This window comes from Lemur catta, chromosome 3, assembly GCF_020740605.2.
Source record: "Lemur catta isolate mLemCat1 chromosome 3, mLemCat1.pri, whole genome shotgun sequence".
Taxonomy (NCBI): Eukaryota; Metazoa; Chordata; class Mammalia; order Primates; family Lemuridae; genus Lemur; species Lemur catta.
Window position 1 is genome coordinate 78,612,661 of NC_059130.1, and position 22,402 is coordinate 78,635,062.

At 33.0% G+C, this 22,402-nt stretch overlaps 1 protein-coding gene across 7 annotated transcripts in view; it reads right to left on the bottom strand.

The window, feature by feature from the left end:
- Positions 1-1,145: 1,145 nt before the first annotated feature.
- ATG4C (autophagy related 4C cysteine peptidase) overlaps positions 1,146-22,402 on the bottom strand; it is an 80,784-nt gene continuing 59,527 nt past the window's right edge. For all 7 annotated transcript variants that reach the window (XM_045547859.1, XM_045547861.1, XM_045547855.1 and 4 more), the window contains 2 exons: positions 17,537-17,656; positions 1,146-1,526 (listed from right to left, as the gene is read on the bottom strand). In XM_045547859.1, the coding sequence (XP_045403815.1) occupies positions 1,359-1,526; positions 17,537-17,656 (288 nt within the window). In that variant the 3' untranslated portion in view covers positions 1,146-1,358. The remainder of the gene's footprint in view (positions 1,527-17,536; positions 17,657-22,402) is intronic.

Genomic DNA, 22,402 nt, shown 5'->3' on the forward strand with positions numbered 1-22,402 from the left:
TCTAGGGTAAAGGAAAATTTTAGATTTTAGACTATTTATTACAATTCAATAAACCATCCTCACTGGGAAATGTCAAACCTGATTTCTCTCCTGATCAGGCATACTAAAGCAATCTGCCCACCCTCTATTTCAGCTTTACATGCAACTCTAAACAAATAGGCTTTCTGATGGAAGAGATCAATGACTTTAGATGATATGCCTTTATAAGTGACTTTTCTACACTGAAACATGGAACGCCATAAAAAAGTTAATATTTTTCTTTCAGGACAAAATTATATGCCTTTATTATAAATAAACAGAATTCACTTGGGACTAATTTTTCAAATGAAAGGATTAAAATAATCCCACCATTAAAACCAAAACAAAAGCATTTTATCTTCTCACATCTTTATTAAAGTATTTATTTTATAATCCTGGCTTTTGTACTTTTATATCACAAGTTTGCCTTTAAGTAACACATAATACACTTAAGGCAGATTTACCTTACAGATGGTCTCAGCTTTTAAACACTACTACACTGCCTTATACAAATAGCAAAAAATCACGTAGAGAAACATCTACCGATGTCTTTCTTGGTACTTTAGATTTTAAAACGGCATAATACGTTGAGTTCCCATAAAATTTCACTTTTGAGATAGGAAACAAACACTACTACTATTTTATAATTGCCTTTATCTGATTTGATTGGATGCAGTTAGTATTAATAACATAACCTTTAAATTTATGGGGAAAACCAATACTTTATATTCACTCCTCATAGAAGGCTCAATAGCAAGCATAATGAGGAGCCATTATAAAATCATATTGCTAAGTATTACCTTAACTTATAATTCTGCTTATACAACTGTATGCATATCACTGCTAACACGTACTGTTTAATTATCAAGAGACATCCAAAAGCATCCTTCAGTTATGTTAACAGCAAGCTAGGCAACACTAAAAATTCATTCTCTGGTCTTCTGGTTATCAATACAAACTGAAATTTTTGAAACTATTTGATGATCCTGGTTTTTGGGAGGGGAGTGGGGACCTGTATCACAAAATCTCCAGGAGACCAGTGGGCTCAGATGAAAGACTTTGAAGATAAAAGGCTTATAGTTAAGGTAGAGTTATCATTAGCAAATCTTAGAGAAGTAGGAATGCAATCAGAATCACTCAATATTTATTAGAAAGCAAGATTCATTAAATCATTTCTCTTTTAGAAAAATATTTTAAACTTGTATATTTTCAAATGTTCTTTTTTAAAAGAACATGTAAAATATTTGTGAGAATAACCAGTTTCAAGTATACTTGTTTCTCATTTCTCTTCATTTTTCCCCTTTCAAAGTTCTTCTCATCAAGCACAAAGGTGCTAATCTTTAAAGCAAGACAAACTCTTCAGTGCTAAATCTTTTTAGTCTTTTCTTTTCATCCTCTGAGAAAAGGTCTTCTTCATTGGTTGTAGTAGATGTAAAATCATAGTCTCTGGAATGACCATTTACAAAAGTAAATAAGGGATATTTCTCCTTAGAAGAAATTTTCAGCATCTGAAACAGAAAGTACAGAAGAATCTCTTACGAGATGCATACAGTGCACACTAGGACCATATGACAAATCTAATGTTTAACCTCTTCTGTTTGCTTCTTTCATTTACATTCGCTCAATGCCATTGCTTTAACTGTTGGGGCTTAAAGACAAAACTGATTAGCATTGAATAGTTTATTTATAGGTAAATACATGAGCTAGTCTATTAAGACTAGCTCATCAAAAATTAAGTATATGCTCACTCCCACCCCCTAATTGCCCCAAAGTAAGTCTTCAGGTCACTTTAGTTTGAAGGCATATTGAATTAAAGTGTGATTTATATTCTTTGGGGAGTAATACAATGAAACAAAATGGTATCACTGACTAAGGTAAAATATTTTGGAAGACTGTTTGGTAGCCTAACAAAGAAAAAAAAAGCATTAAACTGGAGTCAGAAGGTCCACTTTCATCTCAATTCTGCAACTTACCTTGATGAAACCTTGGACAAATCACTCTACCTAAGTAGTATCTATAGAACAGGGCAAAAGATCCAGTTTTCCTACCTCAGGGAATTGTTAAGAAGACCAAAAGGTAAAAAATTAAGTTTGACTTTTTTCAACGATTCCTATATTTAAAAAAATATTTTGACTGAAATATTTCTATATTAATCTAGTAAACATAAAAAATAGTGTTCTCATACATAGTAATAATCTAGTAATAATCCACACTTCACATAATACCTTCTAAAGCTGTATTACATACCAAAAAAGCAATACCTAGAATTTTGTGGGGATATCCATAACTGTTACACCCTGTCAATTTGGGACTGACAGCATTCTATAAACAACTAAAAATTTTTCTGTTAAACAAGTTCTATTCAAAAATCCAACTAACTTTCATTAAAAAATGAATAAAAAATTTTAGATGAAAAATGTTTTGACAGAAAAACTTTTTTATTGATAATCAGGACCATATAAAGAGGATTTTGAAAAGTTACTATGTAATTTACAGAGAATGCTGAAAAAATATCAATAGTACTTACATACATCATTAATCATGATCAATTAAATATAATGTTTTTAAAAGATAATTTCAGGGGTAAAACTAAATTCTCCAAAATGTCAACATTCAACTGAAAGATCAGCAAATCCTTATGTATTTATAGATTCTCTTGAAGCATGGCTATGATAAATAGGTAGGCCTAGCATATAAATACAATATTAATTAAAAATATTTCAGTGAGATAGTTAATAATGAAATATATTTTTGATTGAATGGAAAAGAACCACTTAAAAACATTCAAATACTAAAAAAAAATCTACATGTAGTAAAAATCAGATCTATAATTCACATTATGGTTCTAATTTATATATTGCTTAAATTTATTTTATTTTTGTTCCCCCAAAAAGGGAGAGAAGAGGGCAAAAATGTGGAAAATGAAAAACAAGAGACAGAGAGGGTTAGTATCTGATGAATCATCTCTCACTTCCAGCCAAAATAATTCAAAATTGTTATCATCTTATACTCATTTAACATCACTTATAAAAGTCTAGTATCTAATGGGCAGGTATTCACATTATATCATTGTCAGACCAACACAGCAGAACTAACATTGTCATCTCTTCATCCCTTCTTTCAAGCTCAAGAAAGAAGTCATTTGAGTTTATTACTATAGGACTAAGTTGCTCATCAAAGTTAAGATTCAAATCTGTGCCTAGGGAAAAAATGTCAGAAAGGAACTTCTACCCTTTAATTATAAAAATGCACCTACTTTTTGCAAACCTTCTTGCAATGTAAGGCCTCTTAATATTTATTGATTCAGGCTTTAAGAATTACCATATTTATAACTTTTCTGAGTTTATTTAAAATATTTTTAATGACCATCAAATTGAAAATATATTAAAGGTTTACCCAAAAGAGTTGAAAAGTTATATCCACACAAAAACAGCTTTGTAGCAGCTTTATTCATAACCACCAAAACCTGGAAGCAACCAAGATATTCTTTAGTAGGTGAATGGATAAATAAACTGTGATACAGCCAGACAATGGAATATTATTCGGTGATAAAAATAAACAAACTATCAAGCTAACAAAAGATAGGAAGGAACCTTCAATCCATATCATTAAGTGAAAGCAGTCAATCTGAAAAGACTACATACTGTATGATTCCAACTATATGACATTGTGGAAAAGATAAAACTATGGAAAGAGTAAAAAGATCAGTGGCTAACAGAGAGAGAGAGGAATGAATAGGCAGAGCAGAGAGGATTTTTATGGCAATGAAACTATTTCTGTATCATATTACAATGGTAGATGCATGTCATCACATATTTGTCAAAACCCAAAGAATACATACACATAGAGTGAACCTTAATGTAAACTATGAACTTTGGGTGATAAAGATGTGTCAAGGTAGGTTCATCGATTGTAACAAATGTACCACTCCAGTGTGGGACACTGATAGTGGGGTAGGGGATATATGACAACTCTCTCTGTACTTTCCAGTCAATTTTGCTATGAACCTAAAACTGCTCTAAAAAATAAAGTATATTAAGAATACATATTAAAGGATAGTTGAGTAGAGTAATAAGGTAAGTGATAGCCTATCAGCACATAAACATGATACAAGAAGGAAGTAATTTTAAGACAAAAATGAAAATGCCAAAGGAAACTTTAGAAATTATCTAATTCACTCTCACTTCCTAAATGGGAAAATTCAGACCCAAAGAATTTAAATGACTTTTCCAAGATGGCATATAAACAGCAGCAGCCATAACAAAAAGAGATAAATTGATAATGAATTATTGGGATATAAGACATCAATGACTTATTAACATGCCTTTCAAAACACTTTTCAGAGCTCTGAGCATCAAATGAGAAATTTTTTTTTTTAGATTTTTGTTTCTTAAGAATCGCCACTGATTTGAAAATTTGATTCTGAAAACTTTTATTAAAAAGTGAAAAGTTTAGTTGCCTTTTTTGTATTGCAAGAATGGCTACATTGTCAAAACCTTTAAGTCCTTCCACAATGGTTGGTATAAAATCTACATGAAAAAATTCCAAATTAGGTTAGCTACGTAACACAGAGTAAGCTAAATATGCAAGTAATGTTAACTCCATTCTACCTCCTCACTATACAATCTTAAATCCCAGCAACCCAATTTTACTCCTCACTGTACTTAACGTACTTTCTTCTAGCCCTCAAATATTTAATAAAAAGGCCTTTTATTAGTTCCTATTCTATTATTCCTTCTTCGTCTTTCTACAACAATCATCACTGCTGAGCATTTCTTTCTTAAAATACAACTTCCTTGATTTCTGTAATATTTTGCTTTCCTTTTTCTCCTTCTATTTTCTGAACAATTTCTTCTCTACTTCCTCCTTCATTGACTCCACTTTTGGCATCCCAAAATACAGAAAAAAAATCAATTGTTGATCCTTTATCTTCTCTCTATATATTTTTTCTTCTCTATATATTAACTCATTTTATATTCTCTCCCTTAAAATGTCTATTCCCAGTTTCAATAATTTCTCTGCTAAGCTTTATTATCACCCATGTTTTACAGATGAAAGAACTGAAATATTGAGAGGTTAGGGGATGTGTAAGATCACACAGCTAGTAACTGGCAGAGCCAGAATTTGATCATAGGCCATCTGGCTCTAGTATAACCACTACCTATACCACCTCCAACACTTAAGTGGAGGCATGACTGCAATATGAACTCAAATTGATTACACCAAAATAAAATTATTTCTTCCTCCCAAAATTAGCCCCTTCCAGACTTTTTTATCAATGGTATTATAACATTGCTTAAATTAATTAGGAATAGTTTTATTGCAAGTGACAAACATACACACAAAGAACAAAAAACCAGAAAAAAAAATCACCCATTTTAAATAACAGGAACTGTTTTTAGCACATAACCAAAAGTCTGACATTGTTAGCTTTGGTTAAGTGACATCAGGCAAACAGTTTCTGCAATTCTCTTGGCCTTTATCATAATCACACTAGGATTGCTGAAACCGCAAATGTTTATTTAAATTCAAGGCAAGGGCAGGTATAAATAGGGGGAGTGACCACATTACATCTACATCCCATTACATAAGTAGAGAAAAGCTTCCCCAGAAACTTCTAGTGCACATCCACTTATATTTCATTAATCAAACTGTATCTAAATAAATGGGAGACTAGAAAAATGAGTATTTGGGTGGGCACTACTACCTCAAACATCATCAGGATTCTCTTAGCAAAAAAGAAAGAGGGGTGGGATTTGAACAGGTAACCAATGGTATTTGTACACCACCCAGAGATGAGAACCATGATACAAATAAAACAGGGTCATGTGCTAAGGAAGGACTGAAAGGCTTCACATTGTGTGGTCAGAAAAGGCCAAGCTGAGACCTGAATGACAATAAGGAGTCAGACATAAAAGTTCTGGGAAAAGTGCACTCTAGGCAGAGAAATCAACTACTGCAAAGGCCCTAGCACGCCAGCACCCTTAGCATATTCAAAGAACAGAAAGAAGGCCAGTGTGGCTTGAGGGTAGAGGAAAAAGGTCAGAGTATCTTTTAAGAGTAAGAGTGCCCTTATAACCCAAATTAACAAGGGATTTAGGCTTCATTGTTCCCTTAAATATTCTACGTCATAAACATTCTACCATAAAATTCTCACAACATTCTACCTTAGTGTTTCTGCTCATGATGTTTCTATCATCTAGTCATCCTTCATACTTCCTTTCTGATTACACAAACTCTTATCAGTTGCAGCCTAAGTTCCACTGACAACTACCTCAGTCCACAATGATTATTCCCTTTTCCAATGGAACTAGACAGTCTCAGTCCAAAACCTGGCTGATACTTATTAATTGTGTGACCCTGGGCAAGTTACTTAACCAGACTGTCTCATTTTCCTTAGCTATAAATGTCAATAACGATAGTATCTCACAGAGTTGTTGTGCAGATTAAATCAGTTAATATATGTAAAGCACTTAGAAGCATCTAATGTGTTAGCTTTATCATTATTATTGCCATTATTATCATGATATTAGTCTTCTGGCATTTATTAAATATATTCTTGTATAGTCATTTACCTTTAGTGTCCACTTCATGTCTTCCCAACTAAACTATTATTATAAGCTCCTTAAGATTTTAAAAGAAATCAGATCAGAGTTCCCTTAAATATTAGATTCCAGAGCTAAAGAAGACCTCTGAAAGAAAAATACCCCTCAGATCTCACTTGGAGACCACAGTACTATTAATAGAAGGAGGACCTCTAGGAAATATAATCACAAACATAGTCTGAAATACTAAAGTGATTTCGAAAAGACATTTGCCAAAATAGTGTTGGTATGGAAAATTGTGTACCACTACAGAAAATGGGGATGTTTATCCTAGAAGAGGAAGCAAACTTATTCTCTTGCTCTATGAGACTAAGGAGTAAAAGTTACATGGAGGCTGATTTCAACTCAATATAAGAAAAAGCTGTTTTAACATTAAGGGTTTATTGGAAAATTGAAAAGACTTCCAAGGGAAATCATTAGTTTGCTATCACCTGAAATAAAGATTAGATATGTATAGAACATGGATTGATGCATAAACAGGAGACTATATAGCATAGTGCATATGAGCACATATTCCATATTTTTGAGTTACTATCTGAGGTTTGAATCTCAGCACTATCATTTATTAGTTGTGGCCTTTGTGAAAGTTATTACACCTTCCTAAACATAAGATTCCTCATCTGTAAAATGACGATAATAGTACTTACCTCAGAAGGTTTATACAGACTAAGTGAGATAATGTATATAAAGTGCTTAGTACAGTACCTGACATATGGTGAGGACTCAACAAATGTTAGCTCTGGAATGAATAACCTCTAAGATCTCTAGGATTCAATGGCTGTAATAAAAACTGTTGTTCTGGAGCTGAAGGACTACTGGCTATAGGTAAGTTTTCCTCCTATGCTGATATGCATTCCACAATCAAATGATTAATTCCCTAATACACTTTTACTTGCAATTTTATGGCCTCAAACACCAACACTACTAGGTAATAAGTTATCATTGAACAGGTAATAAGTTCATCATTGAATTAACAAATGATTATTTGATAATCATTAGGTCAGGAACAAGTAAAAAGGAGGGGGAAAAATGGGGTATGAGATAAAATAAAAATAATCTACATCAGGCCATTTCCAAGAAAACAGAGGAGATACAATCTATGCTCACGAGTTGGAAACATGTGTTGGTGGGGTAACTATGTAAAATAAGCAAGTCCATCCTGCAGAACTTGGAGAGGCACAGTTTATGTAGGCAAAAGACATCATAAAAAGCAGAGGTGACACACAACTGAAAGCAAGGAAACTAACTGAAAACCTGTATAGACTCAATCCTCAGGTCCTGCCCTACAACTAACACTTTTCACTCCCTTCCAGCCATCCCCTATAGAGGAAAGTAAACATTTATTCTTTGGAAAAATTGAATAGGTATAGATATGAACTTTTGTACACTAAGAACAGTGATGACTTTAGAAGCTGAGTAAGTCCAAAGTAGGAAACAGTAAGGCCCTCAGTATCCTTCACTTCTATTCCTGGAGCACTAGCAGGCAACATACATTCCACAGGCAAGAGATGGCAGAACTTTTTTCTGAGAAAGCAAAGCAGGTCTAGAGAAATGATTACCACTTATTAACATTTGGAGGCCACCCAACAAAATGGCAAGCTCATTACATGATTACCCTAGTATGAAAGTCAACAGCTAAAAAGTTATGCTCAAACACACAGATTGAGCAAAAGCAAGCAGGTATAACCATAAATATAGATATGATAAAACATACTTTAAATCAACATTGGTAAAAAAAAAAAAAAAGACAAAGATGGTCATTATATATGGTAAAAGGAGCAATTCAACAAGAAGACATAACAATCCTATTCACGCACACACACACACACACACACACACGCAACTAACACAGGAGCTCCATGTTTCATAAAGCAAATTCTAGATCTAAGTGAAAAACTAAACAGTAGCATCTTAATTGCCAGGGACTTAAACACTCCACTGACAGAACTGGACAGATCACTGAAGCAGAAAATGAATAAAGGAACACTGGACTTAAACAGGATTCTAGAACAAATGGACGTAACAGACATTTACAGAACACTCTACCCAAAACTACTGAATATACATTTTTCTCATCAGCACATGGGACATTTTCCAATATTGATCATATCTTAGGCCGTAAAACAAGTCTCAGCAAATTCAAAAGAAATCAAACTCATACCATGTATCTTCTCAGACCACAGTGGAATAAAACTAAAAATGAATTTCAGGAGAATACTCAAAACTACACAAACTCATGGAAATTAAACAACCTGCTGCTGAAAGGTCCCTGGGTCAATGATGAAATTAAGATACAAATCAAAAGATTCCTTGAATTGAATGACAGAGGTGAAATAAGCTTTCAAAATCCATGAAATACAGAAATAGCAGTCTTAAGGGGAAAATTCACAGCCTTAAATGCCTACATCAAAAGAAAGCAAGATCAAAAACTAACAACCTAATACCATATCTCAAAGAACTAGAAAAAGAAGAACCAAACACAAAGAAGGAAAGAAGTAACAAAACTTAGAGCAGAACCAAAAGAAATGGAAACCAAAAAAAAATACAAAGAATGAATGAAACAAAAAGTTGTTCCTTTGAAAAGAGAAACAAAATCAATAGACCATTAGCCAGATTATCCATAAATAGAAGAGAAAGGACTCAAATAACCTCACAGTCTGTAACAAAAAAGGAGACATTACAACTGATACCACAGAAATACAAAATATCATCCATGAATACTACAAAAACCTCTACACAAACAAACTAGAAAACCCAGAGGAAATGGTTAAATTCCTGGAAACACACAACCTCTCAAGCCTAAATCAGAATGAAATAGAAAACCTGAACAGACCAATAATGAGCAGCGAGATTGAAGCAGTAATAAAAAAATCTCCCAACAAAAAAATGCTCTGGACCAGATAGATTCACAGCTGAATGCTACCAGACCTACAAAGGAACTGATACCTATCCTACAAAACTATTCCATAACATCAAAACGGAGGGAATCTTCCCTAACTCATTCTATGAAGCCAGTATTACCCTGACACCAAAGCAAGGAAAGGGAAAGAAGAGGTCAAACTATACCTGTTTGCTGACTATATGATCGTGTGCCTAGAAAACCCTAAAGATTACATCAAAAGAATCCTGGAATGGATAGATAAATTCAGCAAAGCTCAGGTTACAAAAGCAATGTACACAAGTCAGAAGCATTTCTATGTACTAGTAACAGTCAAGCTGATAGTCAAATAAAGGAATCAATACCATTCACAATAGCTACAAAGAAAATAAAACACCAACGAATACACTTAACCAAGGAGGTGAAAGATCTCTACAAGGAGAACTACAAAATACTGATAAAAGAAATCACAGATGACACAAATAAATGGGAAAACATCTCCTGCTCATGGACTGGTAGAATCAACGTTGTTAAAATGTCCATACTGCCCAAAGTAATTTATAGATTCAGTATAATCACCATCAAAATACTATGTTATATTTCATAGATATAGAAAAAAAAAAATCCTAAGGTTCATTTGGAACCAAAAAAGAGCCTGAATAGCCAAAGCAATCCTAAGCAAAAAGAACAAATATAGAGGCATCACATTACCTGACTTCAAATTATACTGTAAGGCTATAATAACCAAAATGGCATGGTACTGGTATAAAAGTAGAGACACAGACCAATGGAACAGAACAGAGAATCCAGAAATAAAACCATCTACCCACAACCAAGTGATCTTCAACAAAGCAGACAACAATATATATACACTGAGGAAAGGAAGCTCTATTCAAAAAATGGTGCTGGGAAAATTGGATAGCCATGTGCAGAAGAATGCACAGGATCACTATCTCTTGCCATAGATAAAAATTATTTCAAGATGGACAAAAGACTTAAATATAAGACATGAAACCATAAAAATACTAGGAAAAAAACATGGAAAAACTCTTCAAGAGATTGACCTAGGCAAAGAATTTATGACTAAGACCCCAAAGGCAAATACAGCAACAATAAAAATAAATAAACGAGACTTAATTAAATCAACAAGCTTCTGCACAGCAAAAGAAATAATCAACAGAGTGAATGGACAACCTAAAGAATGGGAGAAAATATTCACAAAATATACATATGACAAAGGTCTAATACCCAGAATCTACAAAGAACCCCAACAAATCATCAAAAACAAAACAAAACAAAACATCAAAAGGTAGGCAAAAGACATGAACAGGTTTTGAAAGAAGTTAGACAAATGGCCAAAAAACATGAAAAAATGTTCAACATTACTAATCATCAGGGAAATGCAAATTAAAACTACAATGAGATACCACCCTATCAGAATGGCCATTATTAAAAAGTCAAAAAATAATAGATCCTGGCATGGATGCAGAAAGAAAGGAACACTTACACACTGTTGGTGGGACTGCAAATTAGTACAACCCCTATGGAAAACAGAATGGAGATTCCTCAAAGAAATAAGCGTAGACCTACTATTCAACCCAGCAATCTCACTGCTAGATATCTATCCAAAAGAAATGAAGCTCTTTTATCAAAAAGACACCTGCACTCAAATGTTTATTGCAACACAATTCACAATTGCAAAGATGTGGAATCAACCTAAGTGTCCATCAATTCATGAGTAAAGAAAATGTGATACACACACACACACACACACACACACACACACACACACACACGCACACCCTGGAGTACTACTCAGCCATAAAAAGGAATGAAATCACCAAGAGAAGAGTGAATGTCCTTCTAATTATAATGGACATAATTAACACAGTTTCATGACTTGGTTTAAGATTGCCTGGAAGCCTTGAATTGGGAGCAGATGAACTCCCCAAATTATGTCTCTCCTATCTTTCTCTCTCACATAACACTATATTTTTTCTTCATGAAACTTTTAATTATTGTCATACACTTCTGTTTTTAATGTCCATCTTCTCCACTAGACCATAAGTTCACAAAGCCAGAAGTTGTAACTATCTTGTTCACCACTGCATACTCAGCTCCATTTATTTACGATGGGCTGGGCACTGTTCTAGATGCTTTGGGATACATTAATGCTTTATGTTTCAAAAGGATCATCTGGGGCTGCTGCATTGAGAATAGGTTGTGTGAAAGGGCTTGGAAACGACTTAGGAGGCCATTGTAGTAATGATGGTGTCTCAGACCAGAAGAGTAGCAGTAGAGGTGGTCAAAGTGATCTGATTCTAGATAAACATTACATGTATAATTGGTTATAAGATATGATAGAAAGGAGGTAAAAATAACCCCACAGTTTTTGGCCTGAACATATAGTGGATAAATTTGCCATCAAATGAGATGAGGAAAATTATGAGTGGAATAGGCTTGAGATAGAAGATCAGGAATTTGATTTTGGTTATGTACATCGAACATATGAATGATGCTGAATGACAGCTGGACATATATAATTTTGAAAAGAATTTGGGGCTAAATATAAGATCTTGGTTTTAGTTGACTTATAATTGATATGTAAATTATGAGTACATGAGATCACCAATATAAAAAGATATGAGAACTAAAGACTAAGCCCTAAGGTTCTCCAACATTAAGAAGTTAGGGAGGAAAGCAGGCAAAGAAGACTGAGGAAGCACCCACTAGGGAAGAATGAGGAAAACCAAAAGAGTCTAGTGTCCTAGAAGCCAACTGAAGAGGGATTATGAAGATGGAGTGGGTGTTCAGCTATGTCAAACGCTTCTGTTAGAACAAGATAAAGACTGAGATTCGACCAATGGTCTCAGAAATGTAGTCATGAGTGACCTTGAAGAGGAGTTCTGGTGGAGTTGTAGAGGTGAAAGCACTCAAATATTTGCTGACTAAATGAATGACCATATTAATGAACTATTAATTTATTCTCCTAGTCACCTAAATGTATAACTGACTTGTCTGTGAGGTCTTCCTTTCCCTTGCCTCCAAGTCTAAGTGGCTGCTTGGTCTTACTGATTCTTCATAAACTTTCTCAAAGCAGTTTCTTCCTCTTCAATCCCAGAGCTTCTGTACTAGTCTAGGTTCTTGAAGAAAGCATTACAAATTAATGAAGAAAGGTGAGACTCTTTGATAAACGATGCTGAAACAACGATTTGTCCATGTAAGGGGTACAAAAGATATATCTACTTTAAAACATATACAAGTTCTAAATGTGAAGCATAAAACTTCTAGAAGGAATGTAGGAGAATATGCTTCTGACCTTTGGTTATTAAATATTTCTTTGATACAAAATCCAAAAACCTAAGGGAAAAGTTATCAATCTGATATACTAAAATTAAAGACACCATTAACAAGTGAAAATAGTAGCCCAGAAGAATATATTTGCAATACGTAGAACCAACAAAGTGGTAATATCCAGAATTATAAAGATTGCCTTCCTATCAAATAGCCCTATAGAAAAAGAGAGAAATGAACAGGAAATTCACAAAAGAGGAACCAAATAGGCCAATAAACCTTGATAAAATGCTTACCCTCAGTATCAATCAGGGAAATACAAATTGAAACCACAAAGAGATACTATTTCATATCCATGAAATTGGTTAAAAATTTTAAAGTCTGACAATATCAAGTATTGATAAGGATATGAGGCGTTGGAAATTCTTATATACTACTTACTTGGCATGATCACTTTAAAGAACATTTGATGATATCTAGCAAATCTGAAAATATGCATACTATATGGCCCAGCAATTCCACTGTAAGGTATCTATTATATCTAATGTAATCCTAGTTAAAATATTACAAGTGTACAAAGAGATATGTATAAGAATATTCTTTTTTTTTTTAGAAAGATTTTTTTATTAACTAGTTTAATTGAATGCTAATCAGGATCAGGTAAAGTTGTGGGTAAACTGAATGTTTCTTTTTTGTTTTTTTATTTCAGCTTATTATGGGGGTACAGAAGTTCAGGTTATATATATTGCCCATGTCCCGCCCATCCCCCTGAGTCAGAGCTTCAAGCGTGTCCATTCCCCAGACAGTGTGCCTGGCGCTCACCATGTAGCTCTACCTCCATCCCTTCCCCCCACCCCCCACCTCCCCGAGTCAGCACCTTCAAGCATGACCATTCCCCAGACGGTGCGCAACGCACTCATCATGTAGGCATACACCCATCCCCTCCCCCCACCCTCTGCCTCAGTCTGATATCCAATTGGTATCATTCCCCAATGTGCATTTAGGTGATGATCAGGGAAACCAGTTTTCTGGTGAGTACATGTGATGCTTGGTTTTCCATTCTTGGGATGCTTCACTTAATATAATGGGTTCCAACTCTCTCCAGGAGAACCAAAGAGATGTCGTATCACAGTTATTTCTTATAGCTGAGTAATACTCCATGGTATACATATACCACAATTTACTAATCCATTCGTGAATTGATGGACATTTGGGTTGTTTCCACATCTTTGCAATTGTGAATTGTGCTGCTATAAACATTCGGGTACAGGTGTCTGTCATAGAATGACTTTTGTTCCTTTGGGTAGATGCCCAATAATGGGATTGCTGGATTGAACGGTAGGTCTACTTGAATCTGTTTAAGGTATCTCCATAATGCTTTCCACAGGGGTTGCACTAGAATATTCTTAAAAACATTATTTGTAATTAAAAAATGAAACAAGCAGTACTAGGTTCTGGAAACAAGCTAGATGACCATAAACAAAATAAAGTTTAAATAAAAAGTAGTATACTGTGGAATGGACTACTATTCAGCAGTTTAGATGAATAAGCAAGACCAATATGTATGGATGTAGATAATCTCTAAGTCACTGTTAAACGAAAAATCTGCAAAAGACTTTTTATATAAAGATATCATAATGAAAAATTTAATATCATGTAAAATAGTATGTGTTATTTATGGATACATAAAGTATAGGTATGATATACACAGGATAGTGATAGTGATTACCACTGGGAAGGAAGAAAAGGAATAAGAATGGAGCAAGATAACACACTTCAATTATATATGTAATTTTTTTCTTAAGCTCAATGGTAGCATACAGGTATTTACTATTAATGTATTATTCTTTATATTTCTGTATGACTGAAATTTAAAAATTAAATAAAATCAACATATTATTAAAGTACAACTTCTTTGGCCTGGCATTCAAGACCTTCCACAATATTATTCCTATCTACTTTTCTAGCTTCATCCTATAGCACTGTTTCCCAAACCTTGGACATTTTTATAGCTCCTTCACTAATTTTGTTATGTATGTCATCTCTATTATGATTACTGAATATTTTTCTTTTCATCATTTTTAACTGAGGTAGCCTTATACAAATCAACAATAAATGCGAAATCACGTTTAATATGGCAATTATATTTTTGTAATATGAATATAAATATATAAGTATTAAATGTCCTAGTGCCATCTAAAAACAACATCAAATGTCACACTTTGGGTTGCATGTCTTACACCAGTGGTTTTCAAATCTGGTGTACAAGATTACATGGGAGGTTTGTTTAGAAATGAAGACTCTAGGGAGTTCCACATCTCCAGGGATTTTGATTCAGTCAATGAGAAGTAAAAAGCCTGCCCAATATGAATCCTTGGCACCTACAAAATTGGACTATTTGCCATTGTCTAGATAAACTCTATATTTTCCTTCTCTTATACCTTTCCTCTTGTTATTGCCTCACCTTGAAGTACCCCTCCCTCTCCCTAAGCCAATGAAAATTAAGCCTATACTTTAAGGCCCTTCTTAAATATCACACTAATAATAAAGTATTATTATTGGCTTGGATGTGACACCTCTCTCATTTCAACACTCTTCTTTCCCTTATCAATTTATATCTATTTCCATATGGATGCTTACCATATTCAATGTAATATATGTCTGCTTATCTTATTCCTCCTCCTCAAGTATAAATGTTACTTGAAGGCAAAAGCCTTATACCTTATTTAAAAGTAAAGATTATATCTTGGTCATTTTATGCTTTGTATGTGATAGTTATGCAGATACTTGCTGGACTGAACTCTGCTAAACACTGAATCAGTTTAATAATTTTTATTAATATTTTTAAAAACATATAGGAGTTAGAATATTTATTACAGATTAAACATGAGACTATTCAGCTTCATTTTCAAAATGAGAAAACTGAAAATATATCTGATATAGAAACAAATAATTTTTAAGTTATATTAGTTTTTCAAGAGAAAAAAATTATAGTTTAACTAAAAATGCCAAATTCGGCTTTTAAGATAAAAAGGAAACTACTTACAACATTCTAGGCAAGAGTAAATGATCATGTTAACTGACAAATTGAGTTTTTGATACTGCTACAAAAAGCTATTAAGAAAAACACTATTATGAAAGCAAAGTGAATTAATTCTTACAAAATTCTCAGTACTTCTAAAAGAAATTTCAATGTGGTTTCTCTTTGCCTTAAAAATACGTATTACTCTGATATATCAAGATCAACAATTTCTGGGTATTTTTCCAGAGTAAAAACTGTAACAACTACCTTGTCTTTAATCAGAAAACATCAACATGTCAACTCATTTGTGAATCTTGTTTTTTTTTAAATTTGGTAATAATAATTTAGTTTGTTTCTATTCTAGAAGTAGAGTGCTTTACTGTTTTAAACATACTTATTTTAATCTAGATTGAAAATTAATGGAAAGAGAGAAATGGGAATTTTTCATGGAAAATGTTCGTTAACATCAATGTGTATCATAATTACCTGAATTTTTTATTTTAGCATATACACAATACTTTATAAAGTCAAACTAAAGTCAAACTCTTTAGTCAAACTCAAATATACAAACGTATACTTGAAATGCATAATTTTAAATAAAAGAAAATATATATTTTGTTATGTTCATTTTGCCTTCCATGTTGAAAGAGGAGAATGAAAAGACAATAATTGTAAGAAATGAAAAATATGGAAAGGTTCTCATATATTTCATTTTCTCCCTTCCTCATACATTTTTTCTGTCATATTCCTATTAAATTTCCTCATTTACATGGCAGGTCAAGTAAACTAAACCTAGCTTATATGAAACTGTTTTATTTAACTTTTTCATTCTATTTTTACATTGTAAAAATAAAATTTCAACTCAATATGTCCATTTTCCTGAATAACATTAATAGAAAGTAAAGCAGTAATAAGTTACTATTTTTTCTGAGCCCAAGATAAGAATTCCCCAAAATGACTAATATTGGTTTTACTTACCATAAAAGGATAACCTATACCTATTGATACTAATAAAGAAAGCTAACCAACTATGCTTACTTCTTAAATAAGTAATCTTTTTTATTTTCTATAGTACTAAATATAGACAGACATTAAGGCTCTATAAATGTCTTAGCAATACTCAAGGACCAAAAAAAATACAGAAGTTTAAAGGTAATGAGAAGCTAAATAAACCTATTTCGAAGATCCTATAAGTAGAATAGGTCAGATTAGACAACCTTATTGGAAGGTAACAACACAGCTCATTTGATAAAACAGTTCCGAGAAACCCAAAAATATCATTTCTCTTTAAAAAAAAAAAAATCAAAGAAGCACTTGTACTAACAAGAAATAATGCACAATTTGGCTAGATCAAATACTTCATTAATTTTTTTCTACCCCTAAGGGATTGCCCTTTTAAAATCCTCTTCAAATAGAATAACCTAATTGCTTGCATGGGTCTTCAGTTTGCAAAAGGATTTTTATTTCAACAGTGCCACCTAGTGGAGCAATCAATACTTTCAACTGGTCACTAGTGGATTTCATTTGTCTCAAAGGCTAATAAGATTTCCCAAATAATTTTATTTTCTAGTTCACAATATTCCTAATAATATTAACATTCAGGGAAGACTTTTACAAAAGTATCATAATTTACAGGTTTGTCTTCTTATATGCTATTAATATCTCTAATAAAAATTAGGTCATTTACAAATATTATTATAACATCTTAAATAAAAGTACCTTAGTGATTTCTTCAGATGCTCGTTTGAAGTCTTGAACATTTCGACAGTAAAATCCTATTGTGCAGCTAGGATCCATTTTTTGAAACGACATCTTTTTGGGAGAAGGGCAGTGGAATGTCTGTAATTTTAAAAATTCTTTAGGATTAATTTAGCTTTATTTGATGGACTTAAGTAGATACAACAATATTATTTAAAATTTGCTATCTAGCTTTGTCTCATGACTATAAACATGTTTTTCAAACGATGTTTCAGTCCATCTTATGCAGATGGGTCCTTCCTACTCTCCAAACCTGTAAAACACAAAAGCCAACATTGTATACATTCAATTCACCAAATGTCCACCTTATGTGACATTAGTGCCATTCTGCAAAAGAAAGGAAGCATGTCAAAGACAGTATGCATTTCTAATACTTGCAGAAGGGAAGAAAAATGTGTCACTGAAAAAGACACGCATAGGCTACTACAAAGTTTAGAATCAATTTAGTCATTTCCATGAAACTGCAGATGGGTCTGTTTTGTTGGAGATTTTTAAAAAATGTTTATAAACATTTTAATAAGGATATCAAGACTTTTTAAACAAATACACAGATTCATGTAAATGTTCCATATTGATATGAAAAGAAGTCAACTTCAGGGTTTTAGCAATTCACACAATTAGTGCATAACTGCATATTCTTCAACTGTCTAAGTGCTACACGCTTTACTTTAAGTTATTTATTCCCAGGGCACAGGATGGAATAAGTAAAAACTGTCCTATTATAGTTCTTGCTCTCCTTCTCACCAGTCCTTCTGTCCCTTTAATTCTCTTTTCTTCAGTGGTCACAGTGCCACAGATATAAATGGGCTGCATTAGGATGTCCTAGTTTCTCCACTCTTGCTAATGGGATTTGGCTATTAGTACAGTTTGGTATCTGTAGGGAATACAAAAGTAGGAAAAAGGCTGAATACAAAGCTAATCATTCCAATCTTTTTGTTCTTTATTATCATACTTTGGTACCATGTTTAAAATATATTTATTTCTTAATGCTTGGATGCTTAGAAATCCTGTTCTTAAAAATCACTGATGCTTAGGCCAGGACTGATGATAGGAGAAAAAAAAATCACTGATGCTAGTCTCTTTCTGTATGTATAAAAAAAAGAAATTTGTAGTGTTACACCTCTTTTATAATTTGTCATGCAAAAAAAAAAGTGTGTTAAAAAGAGCAACATAAAACTATATATTCATATTTGTTTATATTTCCATAAATAAACTCTCTGAGGATATATAAAAATTAATAAGTTTGGGGGAGCAGAAGGAGAACTGGGCAGATCGAAGACAGGTGTGAGAAATTCTTCATTATGCATTTTATTTATTTATTTATTTATTTTTTATTTATTTATTTTTGAGACAGAGTCTCACTCTGTTGCCTGGGCTAGAGTGAGTGCCGTGGCGTCAGCCTAGCTCACAGCAACCTCAAACTCCTGGGCTTAAGCAATCCTCCTGCCTCAGCCTCCTGAGTAGCTGGGACTACAGGCATGCGCCACCATGCCCGGCTAATTTTTTATATATATGGTTTTAGTTGGCCAGATAATTTCATTCTGTTTTTAGTAGAGACGGGGGTCTCACTCTTGCTCAGGCTGATCTCGAACCCCTGACCTCGAGCTATCCACCCACCTCGGCCTCCCAGAGTGCTAGGATTACAGGTGTGAGCCACAGTGCCCAGCCTTCATCATGTATTTTATATTTTTGAATTAAAGAACAAGCTCAATTAAGAAACAATCTAGGTTAGATTTGAACAAATAAACTTAAAATTTCCCTGCATTTAAAGCCTAAAACTAAGGGATTTTAACTTAATACTGTCTATTAAAATGTAGAACAATATAGGCAGTCATATTTGTTATATTCATGGTGAATCAATCAAAATCACTTTTCCTTTTCTCTCTAGTGACCCAGTTAGTATCCCATATTATCAACAGAGGATATGCAAAATGCATACATGCAAGTTGCTTTTTTCTATGAATAATTTAATTGTATGTTAGATTCAAATCCAATAATATATCAGTAAATACAGACCAAACAAATGAGTTTTCAAAACTATGACTTCCACAAAATGCTTAGCTAACACTGCCTTTATAATAGTGAGAGCCAACCTAGCTAAACTGGAAGCCCCAGGGTACTAGTTAACACAAGTATGATCTTAGTTGAACTTTTTCTAACATTGTTTCACCTGTTATATTTACAAAGATATATTAAAAACAGATCTAGAAAGGCGCAGAAAAGCTAAATAAACTTGTTAGTTAACAATGTACAGGAGTATATTAGGGTAGAAGGCACAGTTCTAGGTCATATTTTTTAAAAATTATTCTACATACAAGTGTCCAAAAATTGCCACTTGCCCAACTTATTCCGAAGCCAATAATAACTAGGAATATTTCTTTAGTTTTTACTATTTGGGGATAAGGAGGAAGGCCAAAAAGTTTGTACACAGTCCAATAATATATTTTTGAACTCATCAATGAGGGAAAAGTTTTCATGTAGGAACCAATAACACTAAACCAGAAAATTCTTATTGCTGTTTCCTTGTATTGCCTCAATCATCATAGATAATAATGTCAAACACTAAATTGTTATCCATGGTTATTTTTATACCTACAAATAACTTTTTAATTTATTCACAAAAACACAGATATGTATCTCTGATCACTGAAAACTGAAATTGTTATTGGGTATTACCGAACGAGTACTACAACTAACAGAGAGGCATTTTATACCATTTAAACTTGAAATTGTATTGTTTTGTTCACTCAAGAAGATTCTGAAGTCAAACCAACATTAATTTATAATTCAGAATCATTTCTGTTTATTGCAGAACAGGTTATACTTTCAAATATTTTCCCAAGTGGTATTACAGGGCTTTGTTTATTTTGTGATCATTCTTTGACCATGTACTTATGATTTTATTAATTTTTAAAATTCTGAAGATTGGTAAGAGTAGCAGCTTCTACTTCACAAACACATTTTAGGAAGTGTTCACTAGATATACTTCTGTAACAATGAAATATACTTCTGGGAATAGTGGCCAGGGAGAGTAAATTCCCATTTATTTCATTTTCCAATACATTATTTATTCATTGCCTCAATAAATAATTATTAGACACCTAGTAAATGTCAGGCACTGTTCTAGGCTTTTTATCTGGAATAGTGGATTCTACTACCCAAACATATAAACAAACCTAAAACAATTATTTTCAGGTGTTGCTATGCTATTTTGGTGATTTAGATGAAGCTTCCTAAGAAAGTTAGAGAATATCCTTACTAAAAAGTACCTCCTACTAACTGCAGTTCACATGCGTAATTCATAAAGGGTATGTCTTTCACTGATGAATTCACTCATCCATCTAGATGCCCACATCACATTATTCTAATAGCTTTAATGCCACCATTTCTGAATTTCCTAGAATAGATAAAAACAGTCACTAAAATCTGAATTGGGGACCCAGGAATCAGAACAGACTAACATGTCTATTAATAAAACTTTTCTTACCTTTTAGAATTTGCTCTTTTAAAAGTTAGAAGCTGTCATTCCAAAAGTATATCATGAACAACATGAACAAACAGTCTCTGGTTTAGGAAACCTTAATAATTTTATATACATATAATTATATGTGTGTATATACAAAAATACATACATATACACATACATGCATACATATATATCCACTAGTCCTCCCAACCCAACAACTGAAACTGTCTGTCCTGAACACTGACAATGAGAACCCATAAGTCAACATACCCTCACTGCTAAAGACATTGGAGTTTCTCTCATTCCCTTCTAATTTCAAGTTGTTCTTTTGTGCCTTTTTTTCTTTAAGGTCATTCATGCTGTTCCTTTGAACCTCATTCTCTGTATGAAAATTATAGAGTGTGAATGTATACATTATAATTTGCCCTATACTGAACCATGTGCTCCATTCCTCAGTCCTGACCAAGGATTTCCCTGACATATCTTCACGACTTGACTCAGGATCTAAATATGACCACCTACACTCACTTCATGTGTTAAAAACTTGTGAAGATAGTTAAAGATGAGGAAGATTCTCTTAAAAGCACAGAAAATCAATAGCATATACTAATATATTTTATAAGAAAATGTCACAACAAATAAAAATTAATATACATATAATCAAAGCACTTGGAACCACAGAGAAAAAGAGTTCAACAGAGGAGTCTAAAGAACTTAGGACAGTACTTTGCAACTCGAAAGAGCTTAACAAACTATAGTTAAAAAAGAAAGAAACGAGTTGGTCTGACTTGGTTTCAAAATGTTAGATGTTCAACTCCAGAAATTTAGGAATTCAACACTAAGAACAACAACAAAAGATATAATCTGTTTAAATCGCTTCTTCAATCTCAAATATTCTGATATCATCCTACTTTCTTAAAATTCCACAATCCTATTGGATTTAGGGCACTCAATAAAACATCAGGACTACCAGCAATTATTTACATGGAATCAATAGAAGATCTAAGATTCCAATTTCCCCAACTATTAACCAAAAAGAGGTATTGATCAAAAAAGTCACCTACAAAAATGATTTTAATAACTGAAGCATAAGGGTGGTTTTGGAATGTGCATATAATTTATTATATCAATCAATTGCAAAATTTCACTAGCATATAAATATATAAACAACATAGCAAAGGAAGGATGGTTAGTAATACAGGGTACTTCACTTGAAGTATTATAAAGTTATGATAAAAAGCAGAAAGTGAAATTTTACTCCTCTACAAAGATAGACAACTTGCTGTAATTTTTATGTTACACTTTCATAGGGAGATAAATGATGCTAAATAATCTAAGATAAATTCCTGCATTGAAGAAAA